Source organism: Amia ocellicauda, chromosome 23, assembly GCF_036373705.1.
Source record: "Amia ocellicauda isolate fAmiCal2 chromosome 23, fAmiCal2.hap1, whole genome shotgun sequence".
Lineage (NCBI taxonomy): Eukaryota > Metazoa > Chordata > Actinopteri > Amiiformes > Amiidae > Amia > Amia ocellicauda.
In genome coordinates, this window is record NC_089872.1 from 18,698,635 (window position 1) to 18,715,119 (window position 16,485).

The 16,485-nt window shown below is 40.0% G+C and overlaps 1 protein-coding gene across 6 annotated transcripts in view; it reads right to left on the reverse strand.

Annotated features, from left to right (window-relative positions):
• The window catches only part of LOC136719095 (regulator of G-protein signaling 7), a 74,641-nt gene that overhangs the window by 16,710 nt on the left and 41,446 nt on the right, over positions 1 to 16,485 (reverse strand). For all 6 annotated transcript variants that reach the window (XM_066696926.1, XM_066696927.1, XM_066696928.1 and 3 more), the window contains exons 3-6: positions 13,713 to 13,809; positions 7,327 to 7,377; positions 3,976 to 4,082; positions 2,424 to 2,475 (exon numbers count right to left, since the gene is read on the reverse strand). In XM_066696926.1, the coding sequence (XP_066553023.1) occupies positions 2,424 to 2,475; positions 3,976 to 4,082; positions 7,327 to 7,377; positions 13,713 to 13,809 (307 nt within the window). The remainder of the gene's footprint in view (positions 1 to 2,423; positions 2,476 to 3,975; positions 4,083 to 7,326; positions 7,378 to 13,712; positions 13,810 to 16,485) is intronic.

A 16,485-nucleotide genomic window follows, 5' to 3' on the forward strand; every position in this document is an offset into this window, starting at 1 on the left:
AAATCCAAAGGAAAACCTACTGCAAACATAAATGGCCGCGAAACTCATAGTAATGTGGGTCATCGCCTTTCATTCTTCATTCTTCTTCAAAACTAACACCTTTAAAACTCTGCGATTCTGGTACGAAGAAATAAGACAAGTAACTTGAACTGAAGCTACTGAACATAATCACATTCACTGAAGGAGGGATTTCAATCGCAGAATAAAGTGACTTTTTGCAGTTAGTTTTGCAGAGTTTTGCAAATAGCTGAACAAACAGCATGTGTCGGTATCAACAAAAGCAAATACACGTTTATATAATATATTTTTGGACCACAGCAGAGAATATTCCTGGTGAATCAGAACCAAAGCAGCATTAAATGAGTTTAAAGATAGTTTGTCACTTTCAACAGGAAATATCAACAGGGACATTTTTTTTTAATTAACACTTTCAATTAAAGACTGGAAGTTGACATTTAATTAAAATGTGTGCAATTTCCCCGATTTCATCATCACAGCTTTTAAAAGTGCAAATTCGTCCTTTGTTTTTATTAACCCATTTCATCCCAAGTGCTATCTGATTAAAAATGAATACACATTGAGAGAAATAAGTTCACAAAACATATTAAAACTTATAAAGTTGAGTATGCTGTCAATTAATCATTTTAAATGCTACAGATATATTTTATTTGTTTTGTCGAGCATCAAGAACTCAATCACTTGTTCGATATAATGATAATCAACACACACATATATACATTAACACAGGTAACATCAAATATAATAAGTGCCATGACTAATGCAGTTCACTGAAAGGTCAAATCCTATTAATAAAAACATGAAGAAATGTGTCCTGACACCAACGTGCCCAGTATGCGAGTGGACAAGCTCTTCAGAGTTGTTAATCCGAGCACCACCTGGCTGTTCTCATAAAATTAATTTATTTGTATTGATTTATTTGTAATTAACAAAATGAAGTGCTTTACATTTTGATGATGCCTCTAATGGAATTAATATTCAACATCTCTCTGTCTCTTTCTCTCTCCCTATATATATATACACTCACCTAAAGGATTATTAGGAACACCATACTAATACTATGTTTGACCCCCTTTCGCCTTCAGAACTGCCTTAATTCTACGTGGCATTGATTCAACAAGGTGCTGAAAGCATTCTTTAGAAATGTTGGCCCATATTGATAGGATAGCATCTTGCAGTTGATGGAGATTTGTGGGATGCACATCCAGGGCACGAAGCTCCCGTTCCACCACATCCCAAAGATGCTCTATTGGGTTGAGATCTGGTGACTGTGGGGGCCAGTTTAGTACAATGACCTCATTGTCATGTTCAAGAAACCAATTTGAAATGATTCGACCTTTGTGACATGGTGCATTATCCTGCTGGAAGTAGCCATCAGAGGATGGGTACATGGTGGTCATAAAGGGATGGACATGGTCAGAAACAATGCTCAGGTAGGCCGTGGCATTTAAACGATGCCCAATTGGCACTAAGGGGCCTAAAGTGTGCCAAGAAAACATCCCCCACACCATTACACCACCACCACCAGCCTGCACAGTGGTAACAAGGCATGATGGATCCATGTTCTCATTCTGTTTACGCCAAATTCTGACTCTACCATCTGAATGTCTCAACAGAAATCGAGACTCATCAGACCAGGCAACATTTTTCCAGTCTTCAACTGTCCAATTTTGGTGAGCTTGTGCAAATTGTAGCCTCTTTTTCCTATTTGTAGTGGAGATGAGTGGTACCCGGTGGGGTCTTCTGCTGTTGTAGCCCATCCGCCTCAAGGTTGTACGTGTTGTGGCTTCACAAATGCTTTGCTGCATACCTCGGTTGTAACGAGTGGTTATTTCAGTCAAAGTTGCTCTTCTATCAGCTTGAATCAGTCGGCCCATTCTCCTCTGACCTCTAGCATCAACAAGGCATTTTCGCCCACAGGACTGCCGCATACTGGATGTTTTTCCCTTTTCACACCATTCTTTGTAAACCCTAGAAATGGTTGTGCGTGAAAATCCCAGTAACTGAGCAGATTGTGAAATACTCAGACCGGCCCGTCTGGCACCAACAACCATGCCACGCTCAAAATTGCTTAAATCACCTTTCTTTCCCATTCAGACATTCAGTTTGGAGTTCAGGAGATTGTCTTGACCAGGACCACACCCCTAAATGCATTGAAGCAACTGCCATGTGATTGGTTGGTTAGATAATTGCATTAATGAGAAATTGAACAGGTGTTCCTAATAATCCTTTAGGTGAGTGTATATATATTCTATATATATCTATCATGGAGGTATGGCTATAAGTGATATAATAGCACATCCATAAAGAAAACACCGTCTGTATTGTACACTGTTCTTGGGTATGAATGGAAACATACAATCCTACAGCCATTGAGGCAATAGAGAAAATCAATATTTACTAACCATAGTCCGTGTTTTCTGGCTCCCAACAGTTTGATGGCCAAAAGTATGGTGTCTGTTGGGAAAAACACAGAGTATCATCTTAAACGTGGGGACATTTGTCTGAAGAAAGATTGATTTTTTCAGTCAGGCCTGATGATGTGATGTTTATTGGAAATGTGTTCATTTATTTTACACAGACTTCTGGCTTTGGCCTCGCATTCAGATAGAAAGAGATACATAGACAGATAGATAGGTAGATAGATAAACCGATATTCTCACTTTCAACCTGCAAGGAGAGAGTTATGACATCACTGCTTGTATATCAACTCAAGACATTTAAATCCTGATTGATGTGTGATAATCAGACCTGCTCTAATTAGGCAGTTAAGAGCCAGTGAATTGACAGGTTGTCAAAGCTCTTTACCAACACAGGTGATATGTGTTTACTGTTATCTATGTCCTAGTAATTAAAAACCTTCTTTCCACTTAGCTGACATGTAGTCATTTTTCTCCATGAAATCAGTTTTATTTCTACAGGGTCAACATGGGTATGAAAAACATTATAATATGATAATAATAATCTTAATAATTGTTCATAACATGAGCCACAGCTAGTGGATAATTAAAACAGATTTCCTTTGTCCAACATGTTCCACTGTGGATAACAAAAGCTGTTTAAACATCATCAACAATTTGTGAAGACAAAGAACTGATACGAGCGCTTTGGTTTTGTAACATTGTTGAAAAGGTCTGCTGACAATAATAACAATGACAAGTGTAGACCTAGTTTTACCTCACACACCACGACCAGGAACGAAACACTGAGTCACCAGAGACCCTGAGCTTTAGATACCTGCATACATGACGTATGTTTATACACCGAGATGTTCTTTAGTAAACTGTGATCATTATTCACAATGTTTATTGCATTTAGACAGGAATACCTCGATTGTGCTTATTTGACCCCTGTAATATAGTACGGTTAACATCTTCCTTACAGATCAACTTATTGTCAGGTTGTACAAAACTTGATGGAATTTAAACACGCTTTGACTCGTGCCACTAAGATTATGCTAAGAGAATCAGACATTTTGAAAAAAACTGTTCTGCTTGCCCTCAAAGAGCTGACACAGGAACTGCCGAACAAGCTTAGAAGTCAGGGGACATCTTTTCAGCCTCAGCAATCATTCAAGGATATCTTCGAGGAAGGCATAAGTGTTCTGCATAAAGTGACATCTATTTATTTTGCACAGCCTTTTCATTAACATATCAGGAAAACGCTGAACTTGGTCACAATAAGTATCTCATCTTCCAGCTCCATGCTGTGTCTGTGGGCTCAGAGTGTCAGCATCTTCAACCCCTTCCTCAAATCATCCACAGGTCTAATTTGTAACCGTGGCCACAGTGGTCACTAAACAAGCTGTTTACCATACTTCTCACAACCTACGTCCACGCCACCTCCTCGCCAAGATTATTTGTGCGCTCTGTTACATCCAGCTGAAAATAAATGCCCTCTCCGCCCAACATGAATGGACCAGAGTTGGTCTTCAGTCCTCTCGTGTGGTGCTCTCACCTGAAACCTGTAGAACGTGCCGTCGTCCTTCAGGGTCAGTACATGGTCTGAGATGGGAAAGAAATAGCCATGTGCTGCCATCAGCGTGCCAAGGTGCAGGGCCTCAACTGTGAAGGGACAAAGCGTGTCATTTTGTAGATTTATGATTGAGTATTTTTTTCATAGTCCTAACAGTATGGGAAAAACATACAAGTCTGTAGTCAAATGAGTTGAGGAGTTTCTCCTCAAATGCCCCACTATACAAAAAACAAAAACACCTCCCTGCTCTCCATATGTATTTCCCCTGACGACTACGTGCCATTATTAAGGCACGCTAGTGATGAACACTCTGCGAACCGAAACGAGAGCAACCCTCATTAACCTCGCCCTTACGGTGCCGGCCCACAGCGCTTTCCCTTTATGATCTGAATGTTTTTGTCAGTCCGTGCGAGCGCCACAGGCCAGGGCTGGCTGCCAACAGCATCACAGCCTCCCACAGGAGGCCTGGTTGGTGCAGTGGCTAGTCTACCATTGGGTGACACGGCCAATCACAGCGCAGGGAATTACACTGCTATTGATCTCAGTGCATCTGCAATAGCATCCACTCACTAGTGGTAATAGGGAACACACTGCCCTGGATTCCTACATTCTTTTATTGGTATATTAAATATCCAAATTATTTAACTTCTTAACGAACATCCTGTTTTATACTGGATGCAATTCAATTGAGTCCTGCCACATGGTTCAATTCCGATGACATAATTAAATGATCTATGGGTTGCATACACTCAAATTGCATGGAAATGGCAAAGTGTAAGCCCACCCTAAGAGAGGCACAGGCTGTGCGTTGGCATACAGATGGCAAGATAATCAATTGTCCAGAAAGGGCTGTGAACATCTGCAACAGGAAATAGCATAAAAATAGGTTAATGTAGCTATGGCTGCTGCCAAGAATATTAGAGAGTTCGAGAGATGGAGAAACTCTTCAGAGTGCTTCGAGTTTGTCAGTATGGGAAAGAAAAGATGGGGGTTGAGTTTGCAAAGGGGAGAACGCACTAAAAGGGATGAAAATGCATGACAATCTTCCTTACTCCTCAGGTTACACAGCAGAAGAAGAAAAACGCTGGTATTTTCTGGCCATATCCTGTCACACCGACACTGTGATTTTTCTCTCCTCACTTCTAAGCTCCTTCCAGTATTAGCAGAAAGCTCACAGCATGTATTAGTTTCCAAGGTCAGCCCAGAAACTCCAGCAAAGTCAGACAGTTTGGAAAGCGACTGTAAAAGGAGCAGCACTTGATGACTTATTCATCAGTTGCTACCTAAATTATGACAGAGCAGATGGCACGGAAAGATTAATGCTACACCTTTCTTGAGCATAATTGCTCATTAGGCTGCAGGCAAATGTCATCAATTCATTATTTCGCTGCAGCATAAAGTTTACTGACTCTTTGACCGCTCAATTTTTTTACTTCACAGCATCGATCCTTTGCTTGCTATTACTCAGGCAGCTGAATGTGAAATCTTTGTCCAATTCTTTTTTCTTCTGTTTGTGAGCGAGGCTCATACGGGGAAATGCGTTTTGACAATTTCTGACACTGATGTTGGTTTGGACACAATAACAGAGTTGTCAATCACTGATCCGTTCAGAATAAGGTACCGCTGTCAGTCAAGAGTGAAGCTGAGAGGCGCTAATTATCTGCCAGGGCTGACTGACTTGTGACTCCATGTTATTTCCATGGGAATTCCTGCTCAACTTGTATTCAATAAATCATCACATTTAATCATTGGATTAAATGAGTGGGTTGCGCCAAAGTGACCGTGCTGCCACACAGAAATCACGCATGATGGACTTCGATGAAACTAAAGCATGCTGGCCCTAAACAAGCGAACCCCTCAAATCCACCGTCTCGGAAAAGTAAGATATGAATAGTTTGATCATCACTTGCTTGATTTGAAGGTGAGCATGTTTCCTGTAACAGGCACGTCAACTCAGTGGCTGACACAAACGTTTTTATACACAAGAGATTCTTACAATTACTTTTAGACAGAGAGGCATGTTGATGACAGACTGGGATAAAAGTTTCTATGCCGTGTCAGTGGTGTGGAAATTTGTACTGTAATAGTTTTCTTGCCTCCTGATACACAAGGTCTCAGAACTGCGCAAGCTTGTGTTTTATTTCTCTAACAATGAAATTCAACCAGAGAGAAAAACATAATAATAAATATATACAATTTGTGTTGTTGTCAGCAATGGTGAGAGGAGCTCCTCTGGGTCGATACACTAAACACAAGGAGCTTTCAAACAGTGAGCATGCTTCCTGGCACTGGTTTCTGCTTTGACTACAGCAGGACTCCTGTCAGGAGAAGCCGGGATCCCTGCCGACTCTTCCCGTTCAGAGGGGAAGGTGCGGGAGAGCTGCGGGGGGGGCGGCTGTCATGGCAGGAGAGAGAGCAGTATTGTGCACGACCCCTCCATGGTGGCATTAGCATGTTGCCCGCCCGCAGTGTGATGTGCCAGGTGTGCCGAGGTACTTTTTCCTCTGCCCTATTAATGGCCTGTGGCAAGATCCGGCACACTTAGAAAAGGAAGGACTGCAGAAACATTTTATGGTGGGTTGGCTTTTCTCTTTCCCCCCCCCCCCCCCCCCATCTCCTGACAAAAAAATCACAGGGTCTAGCAGGTACGATCTGGAGCTCGATGATTCCTCTACCGCGTAGAAAAACAGCCGAAGCAGACATACAGTTTGACACTCATGGCTCTAATCTGAATGCAACGTGATGCTTGTTAAAATACCTTGTGTATTCCAAGGAGAATCTTCTCTTTTTACTTTATTTATTCATAGCCTTAGGAAAAAATACCACCAGCCCTACCAAGTGATTTTTATCTGAGTTTTGAATTGCACACGAGCTACATGCAGGATTTCATTGACATCACTTTCACTGTATACGTTGTATACGTTGGTCTACTCCTGAGAAAAAGTCTATACACTGAGAGCATTACTGGGGAACCATGAAATGCAGCATGACATCGCGCTAAGAGACTAGGAACACATTATAGCAGGACATCGCCGAGCGTTGAGGAGATGAACGTTAGAAAAAGACCCCCAGCAGGTCGCAATGCATGAAAGAGCTGCTCAGAACGGCACAGAAAGCCAGTGCAGGACGAAGCTCGAGCAGACATGCTGAGAATAACCACTGGATGTCAAAATGATGACAGACGCATTATGAATGAAGGGCATGACACCATCAGCCCCCTTCCAAATGGGTTTATTTGCCTCAGATTTAAAGGTTTAAAGAGCTCAGTGGGAGAAAATAATCAAATTGGAAGACAAACTGTACTTCAGGAACACAACTTATCGTATCTCTTACCTTGATCTTCGATACTTAGGTTTTTGATCATCCACTGTACAATATCAGAACCTGAAAGAAAACAAAAGTACGTATTATAAGGAGAAATTATATTTTAATCATAATCCACACCAAAAAAGAAACCAGAAGAGACATTTTTGGACTGTATGCAAAACACTTTCAAGTAGAGCTATGTGGGTAGTTAAATGCCCACCTAAACAAATTATCCACTTTTTGTTTTTCCCAGTGATCTGAAACCACCTACTTACTATCCATTAATTCAGATCAGAAGACTTTGATGGTACAGACCACGTGTCGTACAATAGCCCGTATAGAAAGTAGCGCACCAGGCCACCCACAGACTTCTCTACCCTCGGGGGTTATTTTTATTACATATTTTCTAATGTAACCGACACTGTGTGGTATACCTGCTGTTCATGTCTTAATATTGGTCATATTCTATAGAGAAAGGCCTTAAACTCTGAAATTCTGTTTAGTGTCTAAAGTACACATCCGTTGTTTGAAGTAGGGGTTCAAGGCATGTTCGAAAGTAGGACACATCTAAAGTCTGGCGGTTCTGCTGCATGTTTCATATTCTATAAATATTAAGAACAGAAGTTTTTTTAAGCGCTTTAAGGTCTACTGCAGAGAAAGCTGCAAGTTTGAAGAAATCTGCATAAACACCCTCTGTTCAAACTAAAAATAAGCAATTATATTTTTAACAACAGGACCATGATAAAAAAAAAACATCTAGACCTGAGAACAGACATCATAGGAATTACAAATAAAGCAAATTCCAAATAAATGCAAAGTTCACCTGAAATTGTATGCGCTTCTTCAAGCACGCCCACTTGTTTAGTGGGCTGGGATTATTATTAAATTTCAGTCACAACAGGTAATGTGCACAGCTGGAATGAATTACTCAGAGTAGACAACCATCAGGTTATAGTGACCGAATGATTATCAGCACTGTGCAGATTTAAAAAGGAAAAAATCAACAAGATCAGCATATACATTACACACAATTCAAAATCACAGAAAACAAATAGCCTACACATTGTAAATAGTAAAGCTATGTAGAAAGTTATGTAAAGCTATGTGGAAAGAACTACACAAACAGTTTAATTTCCATATCAGAATGTTCTGGCTCTCAAAGAAGTCAAACTCAAGCATCTAAGTGCAGAAGAGGTAGGAGACCCACTGATAATCAACACAGACAACTGCCTACCTGCTACCCGGGCTTTTTCACACATGAAATCAACACCAGCTGCTCAGATATTCTAAATTTAAGCTCTTTTAATTATCACTTTCACTCGTCTAACTTTGGGGCCAGGCCTATAACAAGCAACAAACAAGTGGATGGAGTAATGGGACCATATGGAGCTGCATAAACAGGCAAGTCGTTTATTTGAAGATCTGCCACCTTCTTCAATGACTTTCTGGGAGAAGTTGCCAAACTCATAGATTAGGAGAATGGCTTTCACGGGCCCACTTGTAAGCACGCCTATGTGTGCAAACCCAGATGAGACATTACAATGGATTAACTCTGCTAATACATTAGAAATTCTTGTTGTTTTCCATCTGCTTGTCAATGGGAAGTTGACCCACTTTCAAAATAAAGTATATTGATTTCTTCATATAAAGCAAGCCTTTACAAACACTACTAATTCTTAGACCAAAGTTTACCTAAAAAATGACAGACCAGACGATGTTAAAAAAAAACACGAAGGGAAAAGAAAGCGTGGCATTGGCCGTCAGGACCACAGACTGAATAATACTGTTTAAAGAACGGATCGCTCTACAATTCGACTTACAAGATGGCCGCCACTGACCAATTACTCACAGATGTTGGATGTCACTGGTATACAATCTGAGACTTGTGGCTGCTATATGGCATGAATTTCTAACCACCACTTGAGGTTTCTCTGGATCCTGCTGCACTAAATCTGTATAAAAAAAGGGGATGCTAGGCCTGTAAATACAGCATAATAGAGAAACAAAAATAATTGTATGAAATTCAACCAACCATAATTCTGATGTAGAAAGGCCACTCTCTACACTACAATGGATGGGCAGAGTGCCTGGACTGCTGAGTTGGTCTATATCATTTACTGCCTTTTCTCATTTTACTTAAAGTGTGTTTAAATAATTACTTTGACACGTTTAACTGGAGGGATAGCAACATTATGTCTGTGAATACAATAATGTCAAAGATGTGCACCCCCACCCTGCCTGGTCTCGGCTTGCCTGAAGCTTTGATAAAAACTGAAAGAGATATGAACACGCGGAGATGACGCCAAAGGAGTAGCTCTGAGAAACGGATAGTGACTCAGTTTCTACATGTGTGGCATTCATGTCACATCCCAATACGACGCAGACTCTCCTTTTACAACACAATGCAACACAGATGATTACATGAAAACAACAATAATGGTCTAGCATGGCCGCAAACGCACTGCAGCCGTGTCAGAACGCAGGATGTTCATAGAGGCCACTTCAGAACAGAGAACGGAAATGAAACACATTCTTCATAACAAGTATTCGACGAGGGAAGACTGGCTCTGGGTGTTATCAGTCTTATAAAATTAAATCATCAAAACAAACAACCGCTGAGACAACTACCAACAAAACAAAAACAAAAAAGAAGTTACTCACTACAGCAGTATCGGGTATAATAATAGTCTAGGCTGAGCTGTTGCTGCCAGACTTTTTTATTCCCTGACTTTCCTGTCCTTTCAAAATCAAATTGAGTTGTGACTTTTCCTATTCCGAGACGCTGAGAGTCTCCCCAGGGCTCCCCCGAGTCTCTTCTGGCGCCATAGGTGACTGACGCTCCACCCAAGCACCCTGAGGAACAGAGCAGACGTTTTAATACACTAGCAGAACCGATAGCGCTTTTAAAATATTCCACCCTGACTGGAATGAGATTACAGCGAAATGTGGGAAAGCATATCTGAGGGTTTGAGAAAGAAAGCACCGAGTAGGTTTATGTATTTATTTCCATTCCTATAGATTCGCAGCATTGTTCATTTGAAATTTCCAACATTCAAGTGTGGGTGTGCTAGAATTTGCAAGACAACACATTACCTGTGATAACCGATTTCTTTTGGCATATCTCGTAAGTTTAACATGAATGCCCTAATTGTCTTCTCATCTGTTATGTGAACATCCTCCCAGGGGACTACCAGTTATGCACAACTGTCGAATAAGGATAAATAATTAATCTAACATTCAAAGTGTGGAATCCTGTTAATGGATTTAAAATGTACTGGACACGCCTCAATATATGGGTGGTTATAAATCTTTGACCTTGTCCTTTAAAAACTTTAAACAGCACCTGCCTACTGCAAAAACAACAACACAGACCCTTGTGACGGGAAGTACACAATACAGAGCATTAAAACTAGCTCTGGGATGAGAGAGTTTGATAACCTATCAATATGAGAGTGCTGTGCTATATCCAAGGTAGCACTACACCCTGTATTGTCCTTTTCAACTAATGGAATTGTATCTCTCTTTCATTGTATCACAAGATAGTATTACCTGGAAACATGTATTGAACATTTCCCAATTCCTTCCACACAAGGTAAGTATGCATTACTGCTTTGTCGATATGTACAAAGTAGGGCGACCCTATAATGTGTCTGTCTGAAGTCTAAATGGCATTGAGTCCATTTGTGGAAAATACCTTCAGGAGGTACTGAAAAACATACCCAGATACACTCAAATTACATTTTATAAAGAGCCACTGAACTGCTATTTCTGTTCCTCCTCGTCTAAAATCAGACCACATTCTCTATCTCGTACTATCGTGGGCACGGCTCTAGAAATAACTGAAATTGAGAAAATAAAATGCAGTTGATATGTTAAAATATTTAACAACTAAGAACTGGCATAGGTGACCAGGTGAACTGTTAGCAGTATAGAAGTATTTCAAATAATACGAACAACATGGCAGATGGAGTAGATTTATAATACAATTGCTGCCCACATAACAGCCTCTTACTTACACACCCTGTAGTGTACACAGCTAAACTACAGCAACAGGGAGCTTAAATGGAGTTCACTTAGAGAATACAAAATATCAATGCAATCCAATACTCTGAAATTTCACAAAGAAATGCAGCGCTGTGTAAAACAAGACTTCTGAAATGGTCTTGCATAGATTGATTAAATTACCAATTCGGAGCAGCAGTCCTGGCACCACAGCGAACAAGCAGCTGACTTGCCAATTTGCACAGTTAAAAGCTGCTGCTCTCTTCTCCTGCGTCTATTTTTAAAACGTTTATGCATCATCATGCAACAGCTCTCCGAACTCAGCCTCCTTGCCTGTTCCCTTGGTTTCTAGCACTCTGGAAATAAGTTGATTGTATCATCAGTTTTTAGTTTAACTTCAAATAATATTTCAGTATTCCATGTTATGACACTCAAAATTATATGGAATTTATGCATTAATATGAATATAATTGAAAAAATGGTTAGAAAGTTACATATACATATATGCATACAATATATATATCAGCAGCAGCCTTTATTGATCCGCTGCTGGATATAAACAATATTGTATGGACACTGCTGGATATATAAGTGAAATTATGTACTACATTAAATGGGAATAACCTCACAAAGCTTTCGTATGTATTGAGAGTTGATGACCACTTCATTAAATGCATGTTCTTTATGCAAAATATTCACAGCAATCCTGCTCTTTATCTTGACAGCTCAATAAGACTATAATCCATCTGGAATTAGGCTGCCAGGCTTACAGCTTTTTTATACTTTTAAACAACCGTTTCATAACTGTACCCTGCAACACAGACGGTACTTTTTTATTCACCTGCATTTTAAATATGTGTTGAAGTGGGCTGAATCATACAGAGTTATAAACGCATGAGCCGGGCGAGGCCGTGCGTGTCGTACAGGACATACGGAGGGTTTCTCTGCTCTTTGTGAGAAAAAAAATATGCCAGTAATTTAGTCTTAATGAAATACCACCCCAAGAGGATTAGATTAGTACAAAGGAGGAAGGAAAATGCATAATGAACTGGTGCTCTCTCTCTCTCTCTCTCTCTATATATATATATATATATAAACCATGTATAACCAACATATTGGTTTGTGAGTTGATAATAGAGGACACAGGTTTTAGTGTATTAACTTGAATGGTCTCTTTGAAAATTAAGTTTTGTCTTCTTAGTACTACATGCTTGGTTACTGAATGGCTGAATGGCTGAATTAGATGATTAATTATTGATATTATTAATCTGGTGTTTCAAATGGGAAAACGATTATTTTTAGCAAAAGGATTCTCAGTAAAGTTGTGAATATACCTTTCAGTGCTTTCCTCTTCGGTCTGATTATTTCCTCTGTCTAAGCCCTGCAATGTGATGCAAATTAACCATTCATCTCCATTCAAATGGGGCCTATTGAAATCCTCAGCATTGTTCATCTTTGTCCTTCTGAGATGTATTAGGATAAATCTGGGCCATCAACAGAACCTTGTGTGTGTATCTTAAAGCAATATCCTATAGCTTGCCCTCTTGTAGCTGTACATACACAGGACAGAGTTTACAAAACTCATACTGACCTACTACTGTACCTACTGGTACATCAAGTGAAAAATGAATGAACAATAGGAAAACATATGTAGCATAATAGCTTATGTTGCCCATTGTAGATCAAAGTGATATAACTTATAATAACACTGCTCTTTCTACTTTTGCAATACTGTGGTTTTGCCTCTATAAGGATGTTGCTGTAACACCTAATTTGAAGGAAAAGCATGTCCACAGAAAATACAGCACGTTCTTCCTTTTTTTTTAAGATGCAAAGTGGGATCCTTGGTGCTTTTCCTTTGCTATGGTTATTAGTTATAAGAGAAGGGACTGGCACAGCGAGGATAATTAAAGTCAGCAAAATGATTAAAGATGCCATAGCCTTGAATGCAACAGAAGGTCTGAACAGAAGTGAAAAGGCTAGTGGCAGCAAAGAGAAGTGTGAGTCACTTCCGCGTCTGGCTGCGTTTCACCTGATCCTACAGCCGGCGCAGTCTCACCGAACGCTCCTGCCTATCTCGGTGCAGTGAAGAGTTTTGCCAGGGGCAGTTCAAAACTTGGAGCATTAGAAACTTTGTGCATTTGAAACTTCGTGACTGCATTGTAAATAAATGTCTAATAATTACACAGATGCTATAAGCAAATCCCCTAGAAATCCTTTCGCAACTAAGCCTTCAGATTTTCCCGCAGTGTTTGCTTTTGACTTTATCATCTTCCAGGGCATGACTCATATTATCTCTCTCAGTTAAATCTTAAACACTTATTACCATTATCATCTATTACCATTGTCAGCCAGGAAATAATAAGAATGATTTAAAAGTCCAGATTCATACAATACAACGTGTATCTTACCTGAAAAAACACTGGGGATCTTGGATAAAAAACTCTTGACTGTCCGGATGGGTATTCCATTTTTTTCATCTTGCATACGTGCTATGATATCTTCCATCTAGAAAAGGAGAGAAGAAAAGGAGGTAAAAATAACGTACAATATCAGTTTATGTAGCTTCTCTGCATGGGAAATAAATGTATCAAAGGTATATATCGTGAAATAAGTCATAGGTATACTTTATAGCCAATATGTTTTGCAAACCCACCAAATATCTAAATATGATCCTCTCTCTCTCTCTCTCTCTCTCTCTCTCTCTCTCTCTCTCTCTCTCTCTAATATATATATTTAGCGTTAGTTGTTCCATACATTTCCAATTCACATGGCAATGGCAAAGCAGTCAAATTCCACACTCTAGTACAATCACATGCCATATAAGTACCCGTATTAAATTGGACAGATTATATAAACCATGTAATGTAACGTCGGAAAATCAAATCCAAATATATAATAATGATTTCCCCACACTGAGCCTGAAACAGCATCATGTACCTTTGGTGGATTCAATTAAACAATTGAATCAATTGTTAAACAATTGAAAAGGCAAATCAAATCCTATACAGTTTCTCACACACGCAGTCATATTTCACTAGGCCTTTCTGTTACTTAAGTTGTTGCTCTTGGTTGGTAAAATAAGAATATGAAAAACTTCTTGGGGAACGTCTGCATCTTTAAATGGTCAAGCGCCTGGATGCCATTACATTATATTACGAAGCACACTAGCCTGAGCAAAGAACTGAATCAGAAATATTAAAAAATAAAGACTCTGTCATAAATCTTGATGTACCTCCATATTCTGCCTGGAAAAAAAATATAAACAATGCAGGAGATCCATCAATTTAATCGGCAATAATTCCATGTGAGGACTTACTCCTCGGCCGTAACTAACAGCCCTGAAAGTCCCTCATGCGTTTCCCAGACTGAAACTAGGTCTGACCAGGTGACTCAATTTAAGAGGCACACAAGCACTTTTTTTCAATCAATTTTACAACAGACCTAAACAGGAGCGCGGCTGCTCGAAATTGCTTTCTCTCTCTGGTGGCAGCAATGCCCAGCGCGACAATGTGACCCTCTTTGTCCACAGTTTAACACCTTGGGTTCTAGGAAAGGGGAAATTGTACCAACACGCCCACATACTGAAATACTGTGGGCCCAGCCGTTTCCCTCAGGGGTGAATTCGTGGATAAAATTAAAATAGGGGTTAATTCATATTGTGATGCATTTACTTTCGTCAATAAAAAGAAAGAAAAAATAACAAAAACTGCACCGTAAGAGCTAGACAAGTTGTGTTGTGTTCTGCTACCCATATGATGCCAAAAAATGTATTGATCTGACCCATCTTCACTCTATCGCAAGGATCAGTATGCATATCGTAATCTGCATTCAGTGAAAACAAATCACCTTATTATCGGGGCAAGAAATAATTCCCTTCTTCCTCCACAAGGGGAAATGTAATCCCGGAGGCGCTCTGTGATAGGCCGGCTCCTTGGCGAATGAGCATTTGATTCACAGTCACCTGACCTCGTACTCGAGCTGCAGAGAATAAGCAGCTTTCCTTTTCATCAGTATTAGCTGCTCCTGATGCCTTTATTATCTCCTTATCTACTTAAAGCAGACCGGCTCTGGAGACGCACTGTCACTATTAACTTAAACCCTTTTACTGGTGTGTAAAAGAAAAAAAAAAAAAGATAGGAAGAAAAAGAAACAGCCAGCAGTGGCTACTGGGACAGTCAATCACGGACGGAGCTGGCAATCCCGGGTCAGTCCTGCAGTATAATATTTCTGTCTGCTGAGAAGTAATGGAGACAAATGCCAACGAGATTACAGTGAATGTCGGGCGGACGCTAAGGTCTTATTTAGGCATCTGGGGCTACTTGTGCTTTTGTATCTGAACTTACTAATGGGCACGAGCAGTGAATAATCAGTAGGACTGAGATCCAGAGGCGAGGGATACGAAGGTTTTGACAGATCCCAATCTGATATGATATTGCACAAACACAATGGCTCTCAGGCTCCTGAAAGGATTGGCTGCCAGGGGGAGAGCGTACGGTACTCACGACGGCTCTGAAACAAACAGTGCACTAATACAAACGTGTGCCTGCAGCTGGGTCTTCCCCGAACCTGGCTGTGCTATGCAAAAAAAGCCATTAGGACTTTCTGAAAGAATAACTAAGATTGTTTTTTCTTAACAGATTTTCATGAACCTGCCATGATTTTTTTTTAATTCTGTGTGAGGTATTAATGCTTTAATAACAACAACAACAGTTTTCAACAGACCAAAATAAATATACTGAATTTAAAAGCATTGAAATGATTTTATTTGCTTTGCCATGTGTGCTAGGACCAAAGCAAACTAATATATAGAATCTCTGTACAGATGATCTGATCCCTCTTGAGACCAAGCTTAATTAGTGCCAAATAATGTCACTGCATTTCCAATCTGAACGCATGAGGTGTGGTTAATTCTGTAACCGAGGGGACCTAACATGGCAGACTAGGTTATTGAGATGCCTAACGTTGATCCAGGTTAAGAAACCAACAAACAGACACATACAATGTTGAAGCCTAAATGTAAATCCTCAAGCGTCAAATACAAAATGCCCCTCGAGCTGAATTTCATAGAATGATTAAAAAACGTAGCAAAAACAACAACTACAAATTTGCTCAAATTCAACCCGCATTATGCCAGCCTAACGATGCCTTTTGGTACCAGATCAGCAACTTCACCAACTGAGA